The sequence below is a fragment of the Opisthocomus hoazin genome, chromosome 2 (assembly GCF_030867145.1).
Source record: "Opisthocomus hoazin isolate bOpiHoa1 chromosome 2, bOpiHoa1.hap1, whole genome shotgun sequence".
Lineage (NCBI taxonomy): Eukaryota > Metazoa > Chordata > Aves > Opisthocomiformes > Opisthocomidae > Opisthocomus > Opisthocomus hoazin.
In genome coordinates, this window is record NC_134415.1 from 79,796,699 (window position 1) to 79,820,545 (window position 23,847).

The 23,847-nt window shown below is 40.3% G+C and overlaps 1 protein-coding gene across 2 annotated transcripts in view; it reads right to left on the reverse strand.

Annotated features, from left to right (window-relative positions):
• The window catches only part of AFG1L (AFG1 like ATPase), a 78,159-nt gene that overhangs the window by 9,382 nt on the left and 44,930 nt on the right, over positions 1-23,847 (reverse strand). For both annotated transcript variants that reach the window (XM_075414268.1, XM_075414267.1), the window contains 3 exons: positions 23,198-23,280; positions 19,872-19,942; positions 19,515-19,615 (listed from right to left, as the gene is read on the reverse strand). In XM_075414268.1, coding sequence (XP_075270383.1) covers positions 19,515-19,615; positions 19,872-19,942; positions 23,198-23,280 — 255 coding nt within the window. The remainder of the gene's footprint in view (positions 1-19,514; positions 19,616-19,871; positions 19,943-23,197; positions 23,281-23,847) is intronic.

A 23,847-nucleotide genomic window follows, 5' to 3' on the forward strand; every position in this document is an offset into this window, starting at 1 on the left:
ATGGAAGGTAATTTTTTCTGCAAGATCTACCCTATCAGTACTGCAGGCAGTACTTTATCTTGAGCTATTAAGTCATCGTATTTAGGAGAAAAACGTACTCCTGAAACTCATCCCATTAGCTCTACTTGTCTGAGTACTTCAGTATTGTTCTGCTTTCGGCTGCAGCCGGCAACAAAAGTGCCACGCAGCCGCCCCTCCCCCCACCGGGGTGTGGAGGAAAATGGAAAGAAACAGGCAGAAACTGGTGGGTCGGGATAAGGGCAGTTTAACAGAACAGCAAACAGAGGGAACAGCAACAACAATGGTACAGATAAGGAGAAAACACAACAACGAACCGCACAAGCCACAGACCCGCTCTCCCGGACAGGACCGGCGCCGTGCACTCCCGAGCTGCGAGTGAGTTCCCGCCGCCACCCCCACCCCCCGGAACCCAGCGTGACGGCACATGGTATGGAGTACCGGGCTCTGTTTGGCCAGGTGGGGTCAGCCCGCCCGGCTGTGCCCCTTCCTGGAGTCTGGTGAAAATTAACCCTGTCCTGGCCAAACCCAGGACAAGTATCTTCGACGCTACTATTCCACAGAGCGAGCTCAGAAGCATTTTGCATGATAATGTCACAACTCTCTTCACAGCTAATGAAATGTGCTGTACTAACAGTATAGTACAAAGCACTCCAATACTGCTAATATCTTAAAAACAGGAAGTAAAAAATATTTTCTCTAACTGAAACTGCTAGACAAATGTGCTGTAGGCCAAGCATAACCGCTTAACTAGAACCCTTCTGCAAGTAGTTATTTTAAGCGATTATTAATGGCTTATTATTAATTAACCCAGGACTTTGGGTTTTATTTAGACACAGGAATGAAAAACCTGTAGGAATGATCCATATGCAAGTACAGGAGAGTGAAGTCCCAATGGCATTCCAAAAATTCTTCTGAAAATTAATGGGAACAAGCTAGACCTTCTCACCAGCTAACCCCCCAGGCAGGGGAGCCTCTGACTCTAAGCCAGTTCTCTCATTTGCAGTCTCATGAATCACCCTGCTTTCCCGTTCACAACCACACAACTTCCCTGTGGCATCTATGGAAAAGAATTATAACAAAACCCCTTCTTAGCAGTGTTTAAGAGCAGTATATACTATGTCCTCTCCTCAAAGTTACATACACCATTTATTTTCTCCCTCCATTTCAGTCTCCCAGCCGCTATTATGAACTTCTTCACGAGAAACCAAGAAACTGATTATCATGAGGGTCACCAGCAACAGCTTCATGCATCACCTCAGAAAAAAATCTCACCTGGGCCAAGAGGAGCTGAACTTGAAATGTTTAGATGAAATAAAGCACAAAAAGGTTAAAGGAAGTGAAAAGAACTGGTGAATGGAAACGTTACAGAGCTAGACCACCACATACCTCACCAGCAGACACAAGTAATAGCCAGGTGGACAACAGTCACATTAAGTGCAAAAGAAAACAATGGAAGCACCAAAAGCAACAGATACTTGGATGTTGCTGGAAATTTTAACATTGGTGGTAAGGAAACAGTTTCGGTAACAGTAATTTTTGTTCCCTGCTTAGGACTGAAGTACTGTTAAGTACCAAGGAGATAAAGCACACCTGTGTGCTGAGTACCCGAAAGGGACAACAGCAGTGATCTAACTGCATGTGAGAAAGGAAATAATTTCTCATGTCTTTCTTTAGGTAGGAAATTACAGGCATCACTGCTATTCGCGTTCATTCTTTTATCACATGAAGAGCACTCTTCTGCTGAAGCCCAAAACTCTGACAAATTATTCCATCTTGCCCCAATGTGATATACTTTCTCACCCAAACCATACGAATACACTCTCCTCATTGCAAATATAAAGTATCAAATATTAAAGTATCAAATATTAAAAGCTGATTCCTAAAATAAATAAATAAATTAAAAATAAAGGCTTCAGACTCTTGCAAAATCTGCAAACTGAAGCGCCCAGCTGCTGAGCTATACATCTGAGAACTTGGTGGGTACCTTGGTGGACATCCAGATAGGAAAATGAAAAACCTGGGGAGTCCGAGGGAGGAAACGGATGACAAAAATAAGGCTAAAGCATTTCAAATGGGAAGAAAGGAAGATGAAATACTTTATACAGACATAAAACCACACTTCATGGAGGGTTACAATATGCTTCTTTATCACCGTCAAACAAGAATTTGATCTGTTTCAGCAGTCCAAAAGCAGGCAATTCATCTAATTAAGGACATAAAAGGCGTATCATTTTGAGCTGTTTAACAAGAACTTCTGAAACACCTACACCAGCACTAAGTGACAATATTCTGCAAAATGTTGGCAGAAATGTGCCATTGGACACTCCAAAATCTTATGATCAGAAAGATCTGAGCCTAGCAGTCACGAGCATTTTAACAGAGTAAGTTTGTACCTCCCTGCCAAGACCCAAGTCTGGTGAGACACAACTGAAACCCCAAGTCAGCCAGTCAGTTGTTGTATACGGCTCAGGTGGCACCGGCTGCAGTTCCTTACATAGAAGGCCTCTCAAACCCTCTCCTTTTAAAGTTTAGAAAGACATAACCCTGGAGATGAAGACAAAGCTTTTACTCTTGTTCTCAAAGAGTGTGTCCAGCAGGTTGAGGGAGGTTCTCCTTCCCCTCTACACTGCCCTAGTGAGGCCCCATCTGGAGTACTGTGTGCAGTTCTGGGCTCCCCACTTCAAGAAGGATGAAGAGCTACTGGAGAGAGTCCAGCGGAGGGCTACGAGGATGGTGAGGGGACTGGAACATCTCTCCTACGAGGAGAGGCTGAGCGAGCTGGGCTTGTTCAGCCTGGAGAAGAGAAGGCTGTGAGGGGACCTAATATATACTTACAAATATCTGAAGGGTGGGTGTCAGGAGGATGGGGCCAAACTCTTTTCAGTGGTGCCCAGCAACAGGACAAGGGGCAGTGGGCACAAACTGAAGCACAGGAAGTTCCGTCTGAACATGAGGAAGAACTTCTTCCCTCTGAGGGTGACGGAGCACTGGAACGGGTTGCCCAGGGAGGTTGTGGAGTCTCCTTCTCTGGAGATATTCAAGACCCGCCTGGACAAGGTCCTGTGCAGCTTGCTGTAGGTGACCCTGCTTCGGCAAGGGGGTTGGACTAGGTGACCCACAGAGGTCCCTTCCAACCCCTGCCATTCTGTGATTCTGTGATCTGTGATTCCTTCTGCCTCACTCTACTTACTGTAAAAAGAAGGAACAACCAGCAAATTTGCAAACGCTCCGGGGACGGTTTAAAGTCCATTTTGCGTTCCTCTAACCTTGGTATTGGCCTGATTTCCATGCTGCATGTAATTGCTTCAAAGCTTTTCTAACTCACCAGCTACACTCAAGACGCTCCAAATGCAGGATACCATGATGCAGGGACACCCTGACAGCTTCTTGAGTCACATTCTCACTGCCCTGTGGCTGTTGCAAAATTGGCATGAGCTGGCACAAGCACCCATGTACCAGCTCTGTGCCACCCAGGAAAAAGAGCCAGGGAAAATGGGTTCAAGTCCAGATCACAGCACTGCTAGAGATTCTGGATGTACAGTCCATATACAGAAGCTCCACTGAGAAGCAAGTTCCTGCTGTTTCAGCAGCCAACACCTCTGCTCTCCCAACAGTCTTTCTTACCAGCCCCTTTTCCTCACCTTGCAGCAAGCACTGGCTGGGTCCTGACTGCCAACAATACAGGCTTGGGACAAGATGACAAGACTAGTGGCAAATCATAGAATGGTTTGGGTTGAAAGGGACCTTATAGACCACCTACTTCCAACCCCACTGCCATGGGCAGGGACACCTTCCACTAGGCCAGGTTGCTCAACGCCACATCCAACCTGGCCTTGAACACTCCAGGGAGGGGGCAGCCACAGCTCCTCCAGGCAACCTGGTCCAGTGCCTCATCACACTTATAGTAAAGAATTTCTTCCTTATATCTAATCTAAATCTACCCTCTTTCAGCTTGGAGCCACTGCCTCTTGTCCTATCACTACATGCCCTTGTAAAAAGTCCATCTCCAGCTTTCTTGCAAGCCCCTTCAGGTACTGGAAGGCCACAATAAGGTCTCCCTGAAGCCTTCTCTTCTCCAGGCTGAACAGCCCCAGCTCTCTCTGCCCTTCCTCACAGGAGAGGTGTTCCATCCCTCGGATCACTTCTGTGGCCCTCCTCTGGCCCCGCTCCAACAGGTCCCTGTCTTTCCTATGCTGAGGGCTCCAGAGCTGGATGCAGGACTCCAGGTGGGGTCTCACCTGAGCGGAGCAGAGGGGCAGAATCATCTCCCTTGACCTGCTGGCCATGCTGCTCTGGATGCAGCCCAGGATACCGATGGCCTTCTGGGCTCCAAGTGCACACTGCCAGGTCACATGTTGGTCAGCACCCCCAAGTCCTTCTCCTCAGGGCTGCTCTCAACCCATTCTCTGCCCAGCCTATATTGGTGCTTGGGATTGCCCTGACCCATGTGCAGCACCTTGCACTTGCCTGTGTTTAACTTGATGAGGTTTGCACCAGCCCACCTCTCAAGCCTGTCCAGGTCTCTCCCGTGGCATCCCCTCCCTCCAGCATGTTGACTTCACCACTCAGCTTGGTGTCATTGGCAAACTTGCTGAGGGTGCACTCAATCCCACAATCTCAGACACTTAAGCACTGGTCTCTGCATAACCCTCCAGGGCTGACATTTATTTTAGGAACCTCAGCCAGTCCCAGACAGTATTCCATTTTAGTGAGTAGCATGCACGAAGGTACTACTTCCTCTGAAGTTGCTAATGAAGCTATAAATCATCCTAATATTGACACATATATAGGTAAGCCTCATTAAAAGTTTAGCCTGACTAATCTAGTTCTCTGAACAACATTCTAAAAATAACACCTTGATTTGGTGTGTGTTTCTGGTACTGTATGATCTTTCTTTGTTTCATCAACTATCGATCAAAACTCAATTTTAGAACCATAACACATTTATGTAACAATTGTCACTATTTGTTACCAGCTCTTTCACATGCTACAGTATTTTTTATTTTTTGGAAAAGCATTCACAGATAAGGATCTTTCTTATGGTATTATTGTTCCTGCATGTGTATGTAAGGTAAAATTGTTGTAGATTTTTGTCATTAACTCTGATGCCAGGAGTCAGTATTTTATAGGCATCGTACTAATGCAAAACGCATTAGCACTAACATGGGCTAACCTCCTGACAAAGTGTTTACTCCACTTCAGCCTGCTTGACCGAGTTCTCACCTTCATTTGTTTTTGTTTCTCTGACTACTTAATGCATTTTCAGCTATCATCATCTCAGTTCAAGTAGGATGTTTATTATTTGGAGCTCTCTGTGGACTGTTTTAAGAGTTAGTTGTCTCTTGTTTCTATTATATATTCCATTTAATTAAAGTATAAAGCATCCTTCTTCTTTGTTGACTCATCAATGACAAAGTAGCTCATCTTTTAGAGATTGTCTGAAGAATTCAGAACACTTTACATATGTTAGAAAAAGATATTTCATCTCAAGAGAAAATTTATTTTTATGTTGGAAGATATTCCAGGGCCAGTTCCAATAACATCCTGAAGAGTTGAGATTGACAATAACTATAATTTAGTGCAGACACTCCAACACTTTCCTAAAACCAAAATACAGTTTAAGACTAGATAATATTTACAACTTAGACATTAAGCAATAACAAAAAATTATAGAGCTCTTTCTGTTGTTTCCAAAGGAGTCACACTTTATCACTAGTAGGGCTGATAAAATAGAGCACTGAGGTAGTATTTCAAGATCACAATGCAAGAAAGGAACAGAAAAACCTAAGGCATGATCTGTGACACTGCTGCATACTGAAATTTAAATAAAAACTTAAGATAGTTAGGGCATGGATAACTTGGTTAAAAAAATTAAAGACACTGATGGACATGCAATTCTGTTGGAAAGCTCTGTAAAAGTTACAGGCAAAGATGAGAAGTTAATTTGAACTATTATTAATAAATTGAGAATTTAATTAAGCAGGCTATTTCTTATCAAGTATTAGTAAAGGTTTCTGGTAGCAAAAAAAAAAAAGGCATGTCATTGTTTAACTAAATATTACATCAGAGGGTATACTAAGGGGAAAGATTACAATAACATGCAGTTCTGTTTTAGACCTTCCTAAATAAGCACTATGAGTTGGCCTGCAACTTCAAAATCATTGTTTTACCTTGTTTGAACACTACTTGATGTGAGGCTATACAACTTGTTTGTTAAAATATTCACTAACTGATTCATTGTTCTTTCTTTTAAAGTATTCTTTAATGTATGTTTTAGTTAATAAGAGGGAAGACACCAAAAATAAAGAGACCAATGTTTCCAGCAGTAATCGCACAAATGAAAGCTACATTTATAAAACATTATTGACGCTGAAAAGTCAGACACAGATGTTAGACAGCAGTTGCCTGTGCACCCTTAATCTTTATCTCTTGGATATATGTTATAGTCTTGATTTACATTAACTGATGCTTCCCCCTTTCCCAGGGCACCTGGCGTACCAGCATCCATAACACTTGTTCTCATATAAAGCACACTTGGCAATAAGTGTTTTGTCCTCACTTCTGGTGTGTCACGAGATCTCATTTTTCGTGGACTTTTCAAATGCTTGTGTGGAAGAAGAATTATGCATTTCTTCATGGGCTTTTGTTACAACAACAGCTAGGTAGTTCACCTGCAGTAATGAATTTATCTCCACAACTATGGCTGTGAATCAAGAAAGCGATACTATCTCCATTTTACAAACAGAGGACAGAGAAATTAAAGTTAAAAGCATAAGTGAGCTCTTGATGCCAGGTTAAGGACCTTTGAGAGTTGATTTTTCAGTTTCATGAAATGCTGCCAGTTCAAAGTACAATGCCCACTGACTTCTGTTAGAGCCATGACCGCGGCAGTCTAGGACTCAGTGCCTCAAGACTGTCCAGAAAATTTAAGATGACAATTGTCAATAGTGAAAAGGTGGGGTTTTGGTTGGGTTTTTCTGGTGTTTTTTTTGTTTTGTTTTGTTTCTGTTTTTTCTGTTGTTGTTGTTTGTTTTTTGGGGTGTTTTTTTTTAAATAAGAATAGTATCACGCACTAACTCTAGTGCAGACTGTGACAGAAGCCAATTATGCAAGGCAGCATTCAGCTGTATGTGATCATGTAATTACAATATCACATAGCAATGATTATTACTGTAGTGCCTATGCAGAAGAAGGGACAAACTCAGAAAACAAGCAACAGTCATTCTGGAATTTCCTGACTCTATTTTGGTACGGATAGCACCTTATCTTATACCTACTGCACATCCTTTGTGTAAGCTGTTTTCCAGCTTTGACATCCACACGGATGATCAGCAGAGCAGGAACCTGAGATCATAGAATGTCTTGGGTTTGAAGGGACCTTTAAAGGTCATGTAGTCCAACCCCTCTGCAGTGAGCAGGGACATCTTCCACTAGACCAGGCTGCTCCTGCTGGAGTCTCCTTCTCTGGAGATATTCAAGACCCGCCTGGACAAGGTCCTGTGCAGCCTGCTGTAGGTGACCCTGCTTCGGCGGGGGGGTTGGACTAGATGACCCACAGAGGTCCCTTCCAACCCCTACTATTCTGTGATTCTGTGATTCTGTGATTCTGTGCTCAGAGCCCCATCCAACCCGGGATTCAATGTTTCCAGGGAACTATAAACCCTGGGGTAGATGGTATCTTCTGGATTAAGTACAGCCCCCTGCTATCTCAGGTTACCTTATCACAGAATCTTGTTACGAACTGATTTTACTTGATCTTAGAGCAGAAGTTTTTCAGTCACGTTTCTCATAGCGGAAAGTTGTTTCAGACCTTTGCCCTTCTGCTGATTAAAAAGATGCTTGTAACTTCCAGCTTTTTTTTTTTGTATTCATAAACAACTTGATATTCAGGTATCATAGTGCTATTGACTAACTGAAATAGTGCTTTTCTGTTCTTGATCTTTATTTGGGGTGACTGATGTGGATGAGGTTCTCACATTTCTTCCCCCCTCGTGGGAACATGCATGCCATTCTAGCATACACTCTCCCAAGTACACCTTTTCTGCATCTGCTGCTTGAGTTCATTTTCCTGCACACAGACAAATACTGCTTTAGTCGTTGGTGTGCCCCTGTACTCGGCACTGGTGAGGCTGCACCTGGAGTACTGCGTTCAGTCTTGGGCCCCGCACTACAAGAAGGACATTGAGGGGCTGGAGCGTGTCCAGAGAAGGGCAAACGAGGCTGGTGAGGGGTCTAGAGATCAAGTCTTATGAGGAACGGCTGAGGGAACTGGGGTTGTTTAGCCTGGAGAAGAGGAGGCTGAGGGGGTCCTTATCACTTTCTACAACTGCCTGAAAGGAGGTTGTAGTGAGGCAGGTGTTGGTCTCTTCTCCCAGGTAACTAGTGATACGATGAGAGGCAATGGCCTCAAGTTGCATCAGGGGAGGTTTAGATTAGATATTAAGAAAAATTTCTTTACTGAAAAGAGTGGTCAGACATTGGAACAAGCTGCCACCAAGCTGGAGGTGGCTGAGTCCCCATCCCTGGAGGTGTTCAAAAAACGTGTAGATATGGCACTGTGGGATATGGTTTAGTAGGTGTGGTGTTGTTGGGCGGATGGTTGGACTTGATGATCTTAGAGGTCTTTTCCGACCTATGATTCTATGATTTGCCCATTTCCCCATTCTATTCCAATTGAGTCAGTGTCACCAGAGCACGCTCCCATGTTCGTTCATCATTCAGCACAATCACTCCTGCCTTAGAAGAGCTTATCTCCTAAACAGCAACAGACATCCATGCTGACCCTACAAGAATCGAGATGTCTCAGACTTACCAGCTGGTCAAAGCTGGCTACCAACTGGCAGAACAGCAAAAGGCATGTTTCTGCTCCCAAAGCCCTCACTGCCCCATATCCAGTTCCAACCTCAAAGAGTATGGCATTTGCCAATGAAAAGGTCTCCAAAAATAATAAAGGCTTAAAAAAAAAGGTTTCTGTTGCTTTGTACAGTAAGCAGACACGCCTACAAACAATTTCAACAGGTATAAGCACGTAAAACACAAAAGGCCATAAGAAAGAAGTGTATATACATCAAAATTACATGTAAGTTTCCCTTAAAAAAGCTACTAGATCATAATTCAAGCAATCCTGTGATATTTTAAGTTTTCAAAAGAATCTAGAAACTATGAAAATTAGGTTTATAGGTCATTCTATTTCTGGGTCTATTTCAATATTGGCACTTACTGTTACTATTTCAAAACCATGGTCAACAAAGCCTTTTTTTTTAAAATAGTACATTCAGTCATTTAAGAAACAAAAGACTGAATTAAAAAGGCAAACCCTTAAAACTACAATCAGCTTTAAAAATCTTGTCTTTGTGTATTCCCTGGTTTATAAAGAATAGGATCTAAAACCCAGGTTTATGCAGCTTTCACTGAAGGGAGTGCTTTCTAAAATTAAGCCCCGATACACACAAAATAAGGTATCAAACAGAAAGGAGGTTTGACTAACAATATTACTACATTACAGTACTTCCACCTGAAATAAGTTTCTTAAATGTATTTTATAAAACATACTTGTGAGTTAGATAAGGCAACTTTTTTTGAGGGGTACAAAAACTGATTAAATTCTTAACATAAATGTAGCTAATGAAAGATAGACTTTCAGTCCAGAGCTTAAGCTGTAAAAGCTCATCTCCTGCTGGGAACAAAACTAAGATCAAAATCAAGCTAAGGAAAACTACGATTCTAAAAAGTTACTGAAAATACTGCTGACGTCAGAACAAATCCATGGTATGTTTATTTACAACTACAACCAACAATCCTAAAGATGGCACCAAATTATACAGAGGATATATTTAACAGTTTTTAATGAAGGTAATTCCCTCAAAATGATTCAGAACCATTACACTGCGAATGCAGCTGAGTTGTGTCATCACATAAGGGAGACATCCAATTGACTTACAGACAGATGCATTCCTAACTCACTGGCTGTTCCCTTTGGAAATAGTGACTTTTTTTTTTTTTTAAAGCTTAGTTACACCTTTCATTTTGAAGTGCAAGCTATTTCAGTTAGAAACCGCATCTTCCTCCTGGTCTGCAGAGTGCGCCTACTGCAAAGGAACAGCAACCTAATAGAAATTGCCACTTCTTTGTTGTGTTATTCTACACAAATACAGTATTTTGCCAATTACAGAAATGCTGAACAACCTCTAGAAAAAAAAAGATCACAGTAAGATAACCTTTTACAATACAACTGTTAAATTTATTTTCTTAGCTTTGTTATGCTGCAGTATGTTTGCTAATGGCTAGTAACCCAAATTCCCTTGCTCTGTTTTCCAGCTTAAACTGAAAACATGACCTTATTTAAATTACTTCAAAAATAATAAACCCCATAGACTCATCTAGCCTCATATCCTCTAATAGTGGCCAGAAGCAGTTGTCCAGGGTGAATATACGAATAGGATATGCACCTGGCAATACAGCTGATATACCTTCCCAGGTACCGGTGACTTGCTGTTTATGAACTTCCATGCATTTCTCCACTAAACCTTTTGTATTTAACACGACTGTTCTTTAGTTTACCCATCCACAAAAAAAGTTTTACAGATATACTTTCCTATCATCTTAAGACACTGTGTTCATTGGTATTTGGCAGCTGGATGAGAGGGTATATTTAATTTACCTAATAAAAAAAGACTATAGGACCCACGAAATAAAGTTATTCAACTGTGGTAAAGAAAAGGCTGAAATGGGTTTAAGTACACCACGAAGTCAGTATTCCCAGCAGAGGGCAGCAGCTGCTACGCGCAAATGAGAGGAAGACTTGAAAAGATGATACTGTGAGGAAGGCTGTATCTCCTTACCCCCTTAGGACCTTGGAAGATTACGTATACGGTAGACAGTTGTCTAAATTATTGCTACCAGATCAAGGTTCAAGCCAAACTGTCAGAATTACCAGTTTTCAAGCAAAATTTTAAAAGGGAATTGAGGGAAGAGGACTGGCAGAGCGTGATTTTTTCCTACGGTATAATGAACGCTGACTTTTTAAACACAGAGAAATGAAACCACTCTGATGGGGTAGTAAAACTTGCATTTGCATGATTGCTAGTTTAGGATACTGAGATTTTAAAATCAAGTTAATCTGTACATTTTATTTTAAAAAGTATTTTCATCTGAACTTTGGATATACATAGAACTGCCAAGAAAATGGAAAAGAAGTTTTTATACACGTGTTGTTGAGTTCAAGTTAACAGACTTCACCATACAAAATGCCTTTTAGAATTTGTCAAGGACAATTATAAACTGTATTTATGTGTCAAGCACCAGCTCCTTAGAATCCACTGTTGTGGCAATCTTTTATTCACACACTAAAATCAATAAAAAACCTAATTATGTCTTGCAACAATTTAAGGCCATTGGTAAATGTATCCCTCATTGTATAGGTGGGGAAACTGACAGGAAGAAATCAATTAAAGGCCACAAAGAATGGGGGGAGTTAACATTAAAATTTCGGAACTATATGTCGGTATTCTGCTTGGCGCCTGCCTCTCCCAGGCAGTCTCTTCTGACTACATTTGTTCATTTCATGGGGCCTGACGAAAGACGGTATGATAACAAACATTTTGATAGAAAACAACCATAGTTCTCCTGAATGATTACACTAGAGAAGCACACTTACAAGACTCCACTCTAGTGAGCAGGTAACTACTTTCAAGCCATGACAAATGCTACTGTGTGCCATACTGCCACATAACCCCTGGTGTGTCAGATCTGAAAAACTGCTGCTCATTTTGCTTCAAAGCAACTAAAATAGTTCAAGATACTCTCACCCCACACTTTTTAGTTTTCCACATGTTCACATAAGCCAGTAAGCAAAAGGGTTAAGTGTATGGATTTGATCTTAACTAAATTAACTAAATCTTGTAATTTTCCTCAACTGGGAAACTATGATTTAAAAATTGACGCACACAATGTAACAAGATGCTTTCTAACAAGTCAACTGCATGTCTCATCATCATTGCACACAATATATTCTCTGTATTTTATTGTTATAAACTTTAACGGACAACTGCTAATTACCAATGTCTGCTGCATTATTTTAGACAGAAATCACTCCTTATATTCTTGACACAAAAAAAAATTGATGCTAATGCATGAAACAAGAAGAGAAAGACTATAATACTACAAGGGCACCAACTCTATCTCCCAAGGTCTTCGGTTACTATATTACAAAAGCAGCAATTCTGAAAATTCCACTTAAAGCTAGAAGATATTTCACATAGTATGAGCTTACCAATTGCTGATTTGCTATTTTCATCTATTATGTACTGGCTGACATTTCATGAAATCACATGATACCAAAGTGGAAAATGTTTTAGTATTTCCCTTTAAAACAGAATTTTTATTTTATTTCAAAGGAAGCTTCACTGAATTTGAAAAAGTTTTACAGACTGCTCAGATGCAGTATCGTATTACAAAAGTTGCTGTCTAAAGAAGTCATCATCTGAGCAATTTCAAAACACATCTCCTTAATCCCACACCAACAAATGTAAATAAAGCTTTAGGTCTGAATGTTTGTTTATCCCTCTGGACTGCACTGTAACAGTTATCCAAGACCAGACCAGAAGACATATTGTTGCAACGACGCAAAAGCAGAGTCATTTGGCCGATAAGCTATTTCTCCAACATAACAAAGCACCCACCCTTTCACACCTTGACTCTTGCAAAACTTAAATGCTTCTTTCTGGAACCATTAAGGGTTATGGACAGCCAAAGGAAACAATTCTCCAAGTTCTGAGTCCAATGTTGTCTGCTCTGCCACAGTGATTATTGAGAACCACATGAGCAGTGGTATATGCCAGTTTCAGAAAACTCAAAAAAAAAAAAAAAATCTTCCAAGATAATATTGCAACAATCCAGTGTAATAAAAAACTTCCCAAAACAACCGATTCCCTTCGTTACACTCACTTATCCCTCTACCTTAAATTAAATAATGATTTTGTAATTATGAACCAAATGTAGCAGAGGAAATAAGTTTAACCAAAGTTAATTGCATTAACTAAATCAAATTATATGATACTTTGAGTTTTTCCATCAGAAGATGCTGACAATGTAAACTTTTTCACACACTAAAAAAGTCTTGCTATCTTCTATTTACTAGATGGGAAACGTAAACAGAAGTCTAAATGGAGTTGATATCCACCTTCATTAAAAAAATAGTTTTAATCTTAAAACTTTCCCATTCAGAATGGTTATGTCAAAGTGGCTTCATATGGACATGTATCTGTGTGTGTGAATGAGTATTTATTTGTAAAAGTTTCAGTCAATTACTGGACTTCTGAGAGTAAGGCTATTACAGACCTTGCTCCTCCAGTCAGACTGCCATCAGGCATAGTGGGGACCCTGACCCTCTCACGTCCCTGCTTCCCAACTGTTTCAGGACAGAAGAGATCATGAAATCCTCCGGTTTCCTGAACTGCAGATACAGCCAAGCCTAAGAACTAGTACTTAGCTCAAACACCTCTTCCTAAAATGACACCCAGTTGTGACCTGAAACACAGGACAAAGAGGCTCTGCCACTTCCTTCACCGTTTCAGATGTGTGAACGAGTGCTCTTTCTTCCTTTCTTTTCTTTTTTTTTAAATCCGAATCTCTCCGTAGTCTCTGGTTTTCACTGTGCCTTCTCCTGCTAGATTTAGGAGCACATTAACACCTGTTTTTTTTTTTCCGGTGAAAACAGCTGTACATCAGAAAATCATCTTTCAGTCCTCTTTTTGATAAGCTGAATAAATTGAACTGGAAGTCTGTCAGCTGAGGGCACAAATTCTCCAGTTCAAATGATTTGTGGCTTTTTCAACAGCCTCTTCAGGTTTTTCAATGTCTTTTCTAAAATTCTGATGTCAAAACCACACCTAACATTCTGCCATCAATCTGAGATGTTTCAAAATTAAAATAATTTTTCTACCCTCCTGCTTGTTTCTACTCTAGCCACCCCCGATGAAATTTGGTCTAAATGCTCTAACACTGGACCAGAAGCTCCTTTTGAGCTGCTCATCCATTACAACCCTTAACTCTATTTCCAAGTCACTACACCTAGGACAGTCTCCTCCTCCTGTAGGTATGATTTGTGTTCCAAATTTCTAGACGTAAAATTTTGTGTTAGCTTAGATTTAAGAAAGCCAAACTGAAACAAACCCTCTCCCTCCTCCACAAAATCTCAGTTCTGCTGAGAAACAAATTGCACACAACATCCTCATTTTCACTGCTCCGCACCCCCCTGTATTTAGAGCGTATTTGTATTATAACATCGTAACATTTACGTTATATTCAAAACTGCTGGGTAAAAAAACTATTGTATTGGACTTAGTATAAAAAAATGCTCATTAGAAATGCTACGCTCAACAACAGTCCTTCAGTAACAGTTATTTTTATATGTTAGTTAACTAACTTATCAATCCACTTAACAAATACTTTCTTGATGCCGCATAATGACAATTTTCTTAGTAAGAACAGCATCGACAAAACTCAACCTTTTCCAGAAAATGAGGGAGACTGGAATTCATTTCATTTCCATTCTTTAGTTATCCACTGCGTGAATCTAGAATCAGCTTCTCCATCACCCTTTCTGGACTCAAATCTGTCTGACAGCCTGCAGTTACACCAGTCATCATGCTTGTGTGGATTTTGCTTGTTTATTTTTTACTATCGGCACATGGTAGCATTATTCTAGTCCTGTGGAATTTCTCTTGCACTCCAACATTTATCAAAAATAAAAAGCTAGTCAAGAGATCTCAGCCTAGTCTTCTGGGACTCCAGTGATTCAAAATGTATTTGCAGGCTATTTTTCACATATGCTAACTATTAACAGACTCAAAGTTACTTTGCTGTCCGTCAGTGAAACAAATATTTCACTCTGCTTCACCCAGAACAAGTATTTTTTGCAAACCCTATTCCTTTTTCCGCATCTTTTATTAAAAGTCCATCCATCTCCAACTAAGAATAAGCCAATAACATTCAGATAATACAAACTATATCAAAACTCTCATTTTACTTAACAACCACAAATAGTCTTATAGCTGAGCAGACACTATATTTGCCTACAACCTTTAGTTTTACTTTAATTTTCCTGCACTTCATAACTAGTTGCCATTTATTCTGTATTATTTGATTCTGTCTCGACAGTAACACAGGACATGCTATCTTCTTCTTCAAAAAGTCCTTCTTGTTCTTTTTTGTTGTGGTTGCTTCACACTTTCCTTTGCAGTTAGTTTTGGTCATGCTTCCCTTTTGGTTTTGAAAATTACTCTTCATGAACTTCATGAACAGTAATTCCACTGTTTGGAACTATCTTTTGGTTACACTGAAGGTTAGAAAATTATGGAGAAGACTGTACCCACGCAACACAAATTTCTAGATGAATTCATCACTCTAAGCACCTATAAAGCTGCTCAGACCAAATGACCTTGTACTGGATGCAGTACATTTTATGCTAGAAAATTATCATTTGCAATTTTCAGGCTAATTACATTTCACCATTTTCTGCATTTCATCTACAGCATAAGCTTCCCATACAACAGTATTTTTTCTTCATATGCTTTTTACAGCCAAGTGCTCAACAAGCAATGCACCTCATCCTTCATTTGCAACAGACCCCTATGAGTACCACCCTCTTGGTTTGTTAATTAGTACTGATACGTATTCAAGATCTTTGTATTAATTAACTTTACAGCAGGTATCAGTGTCTTTAACGTTGCATACTGCCCTTCACCTCTTTTAGCCACTCTGTCCTTAAGTAGGCTGTAAGCACTGATTTCACGCTCTTACCTTATGAATTGTCTCACAAGGTTTCAATAATATCAATTATACTTCACTTTCCCCCATTAATGAGAATTTCCCATTTATCGTGCTTGTCACTAGGTCTTATCACTGATATAAATTCAACTGCAAATCTTGTTTTCATTCCGTTGTAAGTTTAATTGGCTCCTATGACCCCAACTTTAAATTCAATTTATCTGCCTAGGATGCTTTGCTCTGGCTGTCAGTTAAGGCCTTTCCTGGTTGCCACAGGCTCCAGATAGGAAGATTCCCGGCCCCGCGTCCCTTCACACAACCTGCCTTCCCATGGGACTTCATCCCTATGTCCTGCACAAAGAAACCTGCAGATTCACTCTAGCCAAATCCAACAAATTCCCCTCCAGTATTTTTTGTCTTGTGGATCTTCCTTGCCATTACATCTTTTTCAGCCTCTTAGTTTCGTTTTTCTTAAAAGTTGCACTCATGATGCCTGTCAACTTATCTACCATTTGGGACCACAAGCAGTACCAAATACCTTGTAGCTGTGTCTCCTATGGATTTCAGCTCTATCCCTCCACAAATAGTTCCCACTATTAGCCAGCATACTTGAATATATACATGGATGACTTTACACTTCCTGTCATGTTGAATCCTGACACTGAGGGTTGTTTTTTTTTAGCTACAAAACCACCAGTGCACTCTTCCGGATCCTACCTATTTTTCCTTTTCTTCTGTGGCATCAGTGGGAACATCTTCCCATACTGACTGTCAAAAAAAGATACTGCATGTATAAATCTTTACATTGAAGAGTTAAAAGATTTCATGAGTAAAAGGAACATGGTTTCATGGTTTGACAACTGAATTTTTCTTTTGCCTTTTAACGGATTTCCAAGGCAACAGGGCAGGCAAGGTCTTAAATGCACCTTGTACCAATGGGAATTTTTTATTATTGCTATAAAGCGCTATAAAAGTTTACATTTGTGAAAAAAGATTGTATTAGAGGCAACTCAAGCCATTCATTCAATTTTAATGGACAATTCTGAAGTTCATAACTATACTTCTCCACCTATGAAGTGGCACAGTGATACTACCTTACCAATACACTAATGTAATATTTAGGAAGGTACACCAGGGATCTGAAGAGAAAAATCATAGCAAAATAAATAATTGTGTAGAAAAGTTAAAGGCAGAAACAAATGGAGGCATATGCAAAGAAAATACGTGATGACCAAGGAAGCCGTTACGAAAATGATATCCCCATGATATCTCCCATGATATCCTCCTGGGGAAGCTGAGGAAGTGTGGGCTGGATGAGTGGTCGGTGAAGTGGATAGAGAACTGGCTGAATGGCAGAACTCAGAGGGTTGTCATCAGCGGCGCTGAGTCTAGTTGGAGGCTGGTGACAAGTGGTGTCCCTCAGGGGTCAGTACTGGGCCCAGTCTTGTTTAACTTCTTCATCAACGACCTGGATGAAGAGTTAGAATGTACCCTCAGCAAGTTTGCTGACGACACCAAACTGGGAGGTGTGGTAGATACACCAGAAGGCTGTGCTGCCATTCAGCGTGACCTGGATAGGCTGGAGAGCTGGGCAGAGAGGAACCTGATGAGGTTCAACAAGGGCAAGTGCAGGGTCCTGCACCTGGGGAGGAACAACCTCATGCATCAGTACAGGCTTGGGGTGGACCTGCTGGAGAGCAGCTCTGTGGAGAGGGACCTGGGTGTCCTGGTGGACGACAGGTTAACTATGAGCCAGCAGTGTGCCCTGGCTGCCAAGAAGGCCAATGGGATCCTGGGGTGCATCAAGAAGAGTGTGGCCAGCAGGACGAGGGAGGTTCTCCTTCCCCTCTACACTACCCTGGTGAGGCCTCATCTGGAGTACTGTGTCCAGTTCTGGGCTCCCCAGTTCAAGAAGGATGAAGAGCTACTGGAGAGAGTCCAGCGGAGGGCTACAAGGATGGTGAGGGGACTGGAACATCTCCCCTACGAGGAGAGGTTGAGGGAACTGGGCTTGTTCAGCCTGAAGAAGAGAAGGCTGCGAGGGGACCTTATAAATGCCTACAAATATCTGAAGGGTGGGTGTCAGGAGGATGGGGCCAAGCTCTTTTCAGTGGTGCCCAGTGACAGGACAAGGGGTAATGGGCACAAACTGAGGCACAGGAAGTTCCGTCTGAACATGAGGAGGAACTTCTTCCCTCTGAGGGTGACGGAGCACTGGAACAGGCTGCCCAGGGAGGTTGTGGAGTCTCCTTCTCTGGAGATATTCAAGACCCGCCTGGACAAGGTCCTGTGCAGCCTGCTGTAGGTGACCCTGCTTCGGCGGGGGGGTTGGACTAGATGACCCACAGAGGTCCCTTCCAACCCCTACTATTCTGTGATTCTGTGATTCTGTGAAAAACATTTATCGTCTGCCATGTTGTTTTAGTTTTATGCATGTGATTATTCCATTAGAGACTATCATAACACATCTGCAAAGGGTATCTGAATTGAGGCAGCATTCTTCCCAAGTCCTGGGTGATCACCGTAATAACAATACTGTTACATGGTGTTTAACATTTCATAAGGATTATCTTTACTTGCTCTGAGCGCAAACCCAGCACCTCAGCTCTGTTACACCAAGACGGTCCGAACCCCACGTAATCCTTCAACAGGATCAGAACCTTCAGACCCGAAGTAATGGCCACTGCCACCTGAGCTACCAGAACACTTCTCCTTAGAAGCAATTTATCACCCCATTTAAGTACATAAGGCATTTACTGGACTACAGAATTTTACACGTGTTTGCTGACAACATAGCTTCCTGATACATTAAGAGGCACAATGAAGAAAAAGTCTCAAAACTTGTAGTGAAAAGCAAGCTGTTTTACCCATGACATACCTCCAACTCTCACAAACAGTTAACTGCTTTTGTCTGAAACTACAAACCAACAAAGCCTAAAACCTCCAGTCTGAAACATAATCAGTGAAATTTCTGTCCAAATAGTTATCAACTTGGTAGCTACAAGGAAGTGAAAACATAACCTTATATCAAAAGACTGACCAAAGGTGCTATCGTCCCAGTTTAGAGTCATGATCACTTAACAACTTCAGGTGTCAGCAGAGAGGTCACTGAAGTACAACACAACTTCTAGGCGACTGCCTTCAAACCCACTGGAGATCATCCACAGACAGAGTTTTTCAGGAATCACACTCGGCATGTTTAGCAGAGAATTTGGCAGTATTTAGCAAAATTTGGCAAATTTTGAGAAGGCCTGGGACTAAACAGCCCTTGTACAGCTAGTCACAACTAAGGCATGCAACAACAGCTTTACTCTAGTGGTGCCAGGGTTACTATTCCTTTGCTTGAGTATCAACTGAAACCCCAGATTTTGAAAACTGTATTTGAATGCTATTTACATATTGATATGTTATGACTACTAATATTCCAGCAACGATGTTAGCCCAGGTACACACAGTATTAGGATTTTTGAAGCCAATCTGTGATATACTTCAGAGTGAATTTACTGTATCATTAAAAAGAAAATTATTATTATTCTTTTAGGAGGTCATGTCATCGTGCCGTGTTCCCCCCCCCACCCATTAAATTCAAAATCTTTCTGCCAAGTTAATAAAAGCCCTTTTAATTTAGTACAGTTTGGGAAAACAGCAAGTTTTTGTGTTTCAGATTTCTTTTAAACTGTGAAAAGTCTGAGCATTAACTGATCTAGATTTCACTGGGTACTCACTCTGTCGCACAGCTCTTCAAACGTGAAGTCTGCAATGGTTCCACACGCTTTATTCAGCCTCAGCTCTCTGCCTTGCACTTTTAGAATCCTTGGTCTAGTTACTATGGGAACATGAACAAAGACTCAATCTTCTCTGGATAATTACTATAAAATTCATCTCTTACAGATAGGAAATGCATAGCTTGATGAATAATAGCACATGATTCAACACATAAATTAGACAAAATGCTGATACAATGACTGCCACTTGAGTGTGGCATCAACCCATATACAGCAATGGAACTTATTAATTGGTCAGTGGAGATTGGGCATTGTGTTCTAAATGTATTCTCTTTCAAGAGAAATTAACTTACGTACAATCATTTTGTTTCTGAGCCAGCTCATCAAACAACTTATCCATGACAGCCTCCACATCAGCTTCACTTGTGCTACAGTGAAAAGAATAATAGAATATGAAATTAATAACACTTGAAGCCAACATCAAACAGCTGCCTGAGCCTGCTTAGCTTTTTGCCCATAAAAAAAGAGAACAGGATGTTATGCTCTAAATACAAACATTAGATTTAGAATACACTTAAAAGTAGAGAATATTAACTCTCAGGTAGATGATTCTGCCTTATTTGCATACACTGAAAGACTTCTGTGTTTTGAGCTGTTTCCAGTAATGAGGCAATACAGGCAGAGCAGATCCATTAACGCTATGTGTACACAATGAGAAAAAAGGCTTCTGGCTCTATCTTGCATGCAAAATAAGAGCAGACAGACAAGGCAAGGCAGTCAAGCACCTAAAGAAGTATCCTTTGAAATTTCTGAGAGGGGACTTTGTGAAATTAAATATTGGAGCAGCTTTTTTTTTGGGGGGGGGAATCAAGTCAACTGATTCTATTGATCAAACAATTTGCAGAATTAAACCATGAAATTTAAAATACCAGCATGATCCCAGCATTAGTAATTTTCTCAGTTTCCCCCTCTGGCCCAAATACTATTTGGGAAAAGATCAACCGTAGACAGTGAAAATGCAAAATATCCGTGCTGAGAGCTGAAGCAAAGTTTGTATTCACCTTCTGGTTGCTACAAGAATTATAAATCAGTCTGATCTGAGAATATTTTTTGTCACTGAGTGGGTTAGAGGACCAACCATTCTGTGTTTCATTCAGAAAGACATAATATTTCTAGCTGAGTTTGAAAGCTGAGAATAGTAAATTAATGCTTCACTGAAGTCTGTATAATCTCATCTGGTGTGAAAAGTCTGCTTTTATTGATCGTGGAAGCACTCACATTGCATTTCTTCACCCAGTTCTAGACCTCCTCTAAATGAGAAGTGATGATCAGCATGTTACACAGTTACTTTCCTGTTCATGAGGCCTTAGGCACCTTACAAATGCTAACAGCAGAACTGAAGTAACTACTTTTTATCTCAAGCTTAACGACAGCAAACCTTGTAGATACAAAGAATTTGGGAATAAACCCCACAAACTTCTGCAAGTGCCATTTCAAACACTTTAAAAAACCTTTTCTGACTAGGAGATTACATAAAACTGTAACTTCAAAAAAAGAAGTTTTTCTCAACACTGATATTTCTGTGCTGCTTTCCTCTGACAAAATGACAAATGAAAAGGAACAGACAAAACCAGAAAAAAGCCACAAAAGGGGGGACAGAGTGCATATATATCAGACAATATGCACATACGTATGCACATAACTATCAAAAAGTTTGATGTAAAGGGTACAAGAAGAAACAGCCAAATATGATGCCTAGGTGCATATTTGCACCTAATCGCCAAGAAAGTCTGTTTTGGAAATAGACACCTGAGACTGAGATCAAGAAAGTTGCTTTGATCAGGAATCTTGTGTTACTCTGATTGCTTTCAGATGAGCATGAAACAGCTTTAAGCAATCCTCAGTTGCGTATTTTAGATGAGGACAAGACTACACAAATTATGAAGCATCAAGAGGATTTAAAAAAAAATATAATGATGATACTATAACCATTAATAGGAAATGTAAATGTTGGACAAGAATATTTTCTTCTGGGGGCAAGACTGCTAACTAAATTTCAAAAATTTGTAGCAAAATATTGTATAGTACCTAATTTTAAAACAAACAAAAAAATCCCCACATACTAAGCTAGTTGTGCAGGGTTGAAAGCTCCAATGAATTGTTTTTCCCCCACTGCTTCCTAATGATTTACACACCGAGTTCTAGAGGTAACCAACATCCTTCCACGGAAAGAACACGAGACAGACTTCTCACCAACCTCTGCCATTCACTTGCTCACAAGCTTTACAGCAGAACACCAAGAAATACTTCAGCTTGGTACCACTCCTGGGACTTGTTCGTTGTTTCTTCTCCTCTGAGAGCCGCTGCCACAGGCACCACGTTTAGCCTGTTACTGGCTAGAAATCACATACATACTCTTCCTTTCTTCAGAGTACGGACGGTGAGAAAAGAATATGGGAGGTGCTCTCCACAATTAACAAAATGAAAGTCATGGAACGCAACGGGCACAATAAGCAGAGCCGTAAGCAGGGACAGCTACACAGCCATCAGAACAAGAGCCACGATGAGTAACGCTGAGAGAACAGCAGCGGCTTCAGACAGTACTTCTGAGCAGACACCGCAAACTTAAAGTGGAGCCAGGCAAGAATACAGAACAAGAGTTACTTTTCTTGAGTTCATACAGTCACGCTTTGTTTGAAAATACAGAACCTGCATTTGACCCATTTTCCTTACACCAAATTCTGTCATTTGCTTCCAGAAGCAGAAAGAGTTAGTTGTAGTTCTACTAAGCAGTACTCCTCCTTCCAGACAAACAACTACAACTTCTAGCTTTACTATAAAGTGATATGGACATTCTTTGTTTCAAATACCTGTCACATCAATGAAAATACTGCACCTTTCTTCATGGAAACATGATTTTTAAATCAACATTGAATATTGTGTTGAAAACTACAATGGTTATAAATCTCATTTTAAGCTATCTTTGTCTGCCTTGTTCAGGTTGTCATTGATTAAATACTGTAAGAGCAAATACGAGACAGAAAAATGTCTGCAATGCAAAGGTTTTAAAGTATTTTAGAAAAAAGAGAGGATGTTTCTATTAGGCAGATACATGCCGCAACCATAAGCACAACTGTGAACATATTTTAAAATATATTTATTTGCAAATATAAAGTGCTAAAGAAATTGTCATTATAAACAGAAACAAGCTGTCAAAATAGGAGGGTGTTGGGTTTTTTTAATCCACAGCACTAGAAACACCCAACATTAAATGAATCCTTGTCACTAGATTTCTATAAATACTTAATTACTTAAATACAATAAGGATGTTCTTCTATTATAAGAGAATTGTGCAATCTCTTACAAGAGGATATTCATTACTTTCTAACCATCTGTCACTTCAGTTCTCCAAACACCACACCTCCCCAAAAAAATCTAATTAGTTTTTATTCAGTCACACATTATAAATGATGCTAGTGTGGATACTGAAAATGTAGTTTAATGAAGTTAATATCAAGGCAGAATGGAAGGCGGTTTGCTGAACAAAATGGACCAGAAGGCAAAGAAAGGAAAAGTCACACTCTGCTAATTCTACTCCACATTTTTCATTTCCCGTTGACTAGGAAATTAACGGCTAATAAGAAGCAAAAAGAGGGCAAATACCATGTCATAGATAAACTTACAGGTAGTAAAGTTTTCCAGCAGCAGGAAGCACTCGTTTCCTGTAGTCTGTTCCAGAATCAAGCTGGACTGTGCTGCAGTATTTCTACAGAGACAAAAAAAAGAGAACACCTTCCCTCAAGCCAAAGCTGTATTCATGATTGTCCATGTTAGAGAGAAGCCATACCGCTGTGATAAACTATCAGCATGAATACCATCTGCAAAACTGAAATTCAAGATCACAATATGGAAGTCTCTTTTACAATTATTGAAGCAAAGAAATAAGCTCAAAATCATTCACATATTCAAAAGAAGAACACAAAAAAAACATTTTCAAAAGTCCATCAACTAGAAAATTAATAAAGACTGGAAGTTCAGGGAATGAAATGAGGGTGGACATCACTTGTTCGCTCTGGGTAATGCTTTGATGGGGAGGGGTGTAAAAACAATTATTTTCACATTAAAGAATATACATTTAGAAACAGAAAATTAGGAGAAATAAAAGTTTAACAGACTACAATCAAATTCTAGCAATAGAAACAACCGAAACCATTTCTACGTTATAAGCTACATTGTAAGTATTTTTATCTTTACCTTCTACTAAGAAGATTAAAAATTTTATGAGTCAGACATCAAATATACAAATCACGCCAAGTCTTGCTGCAAAATGGAC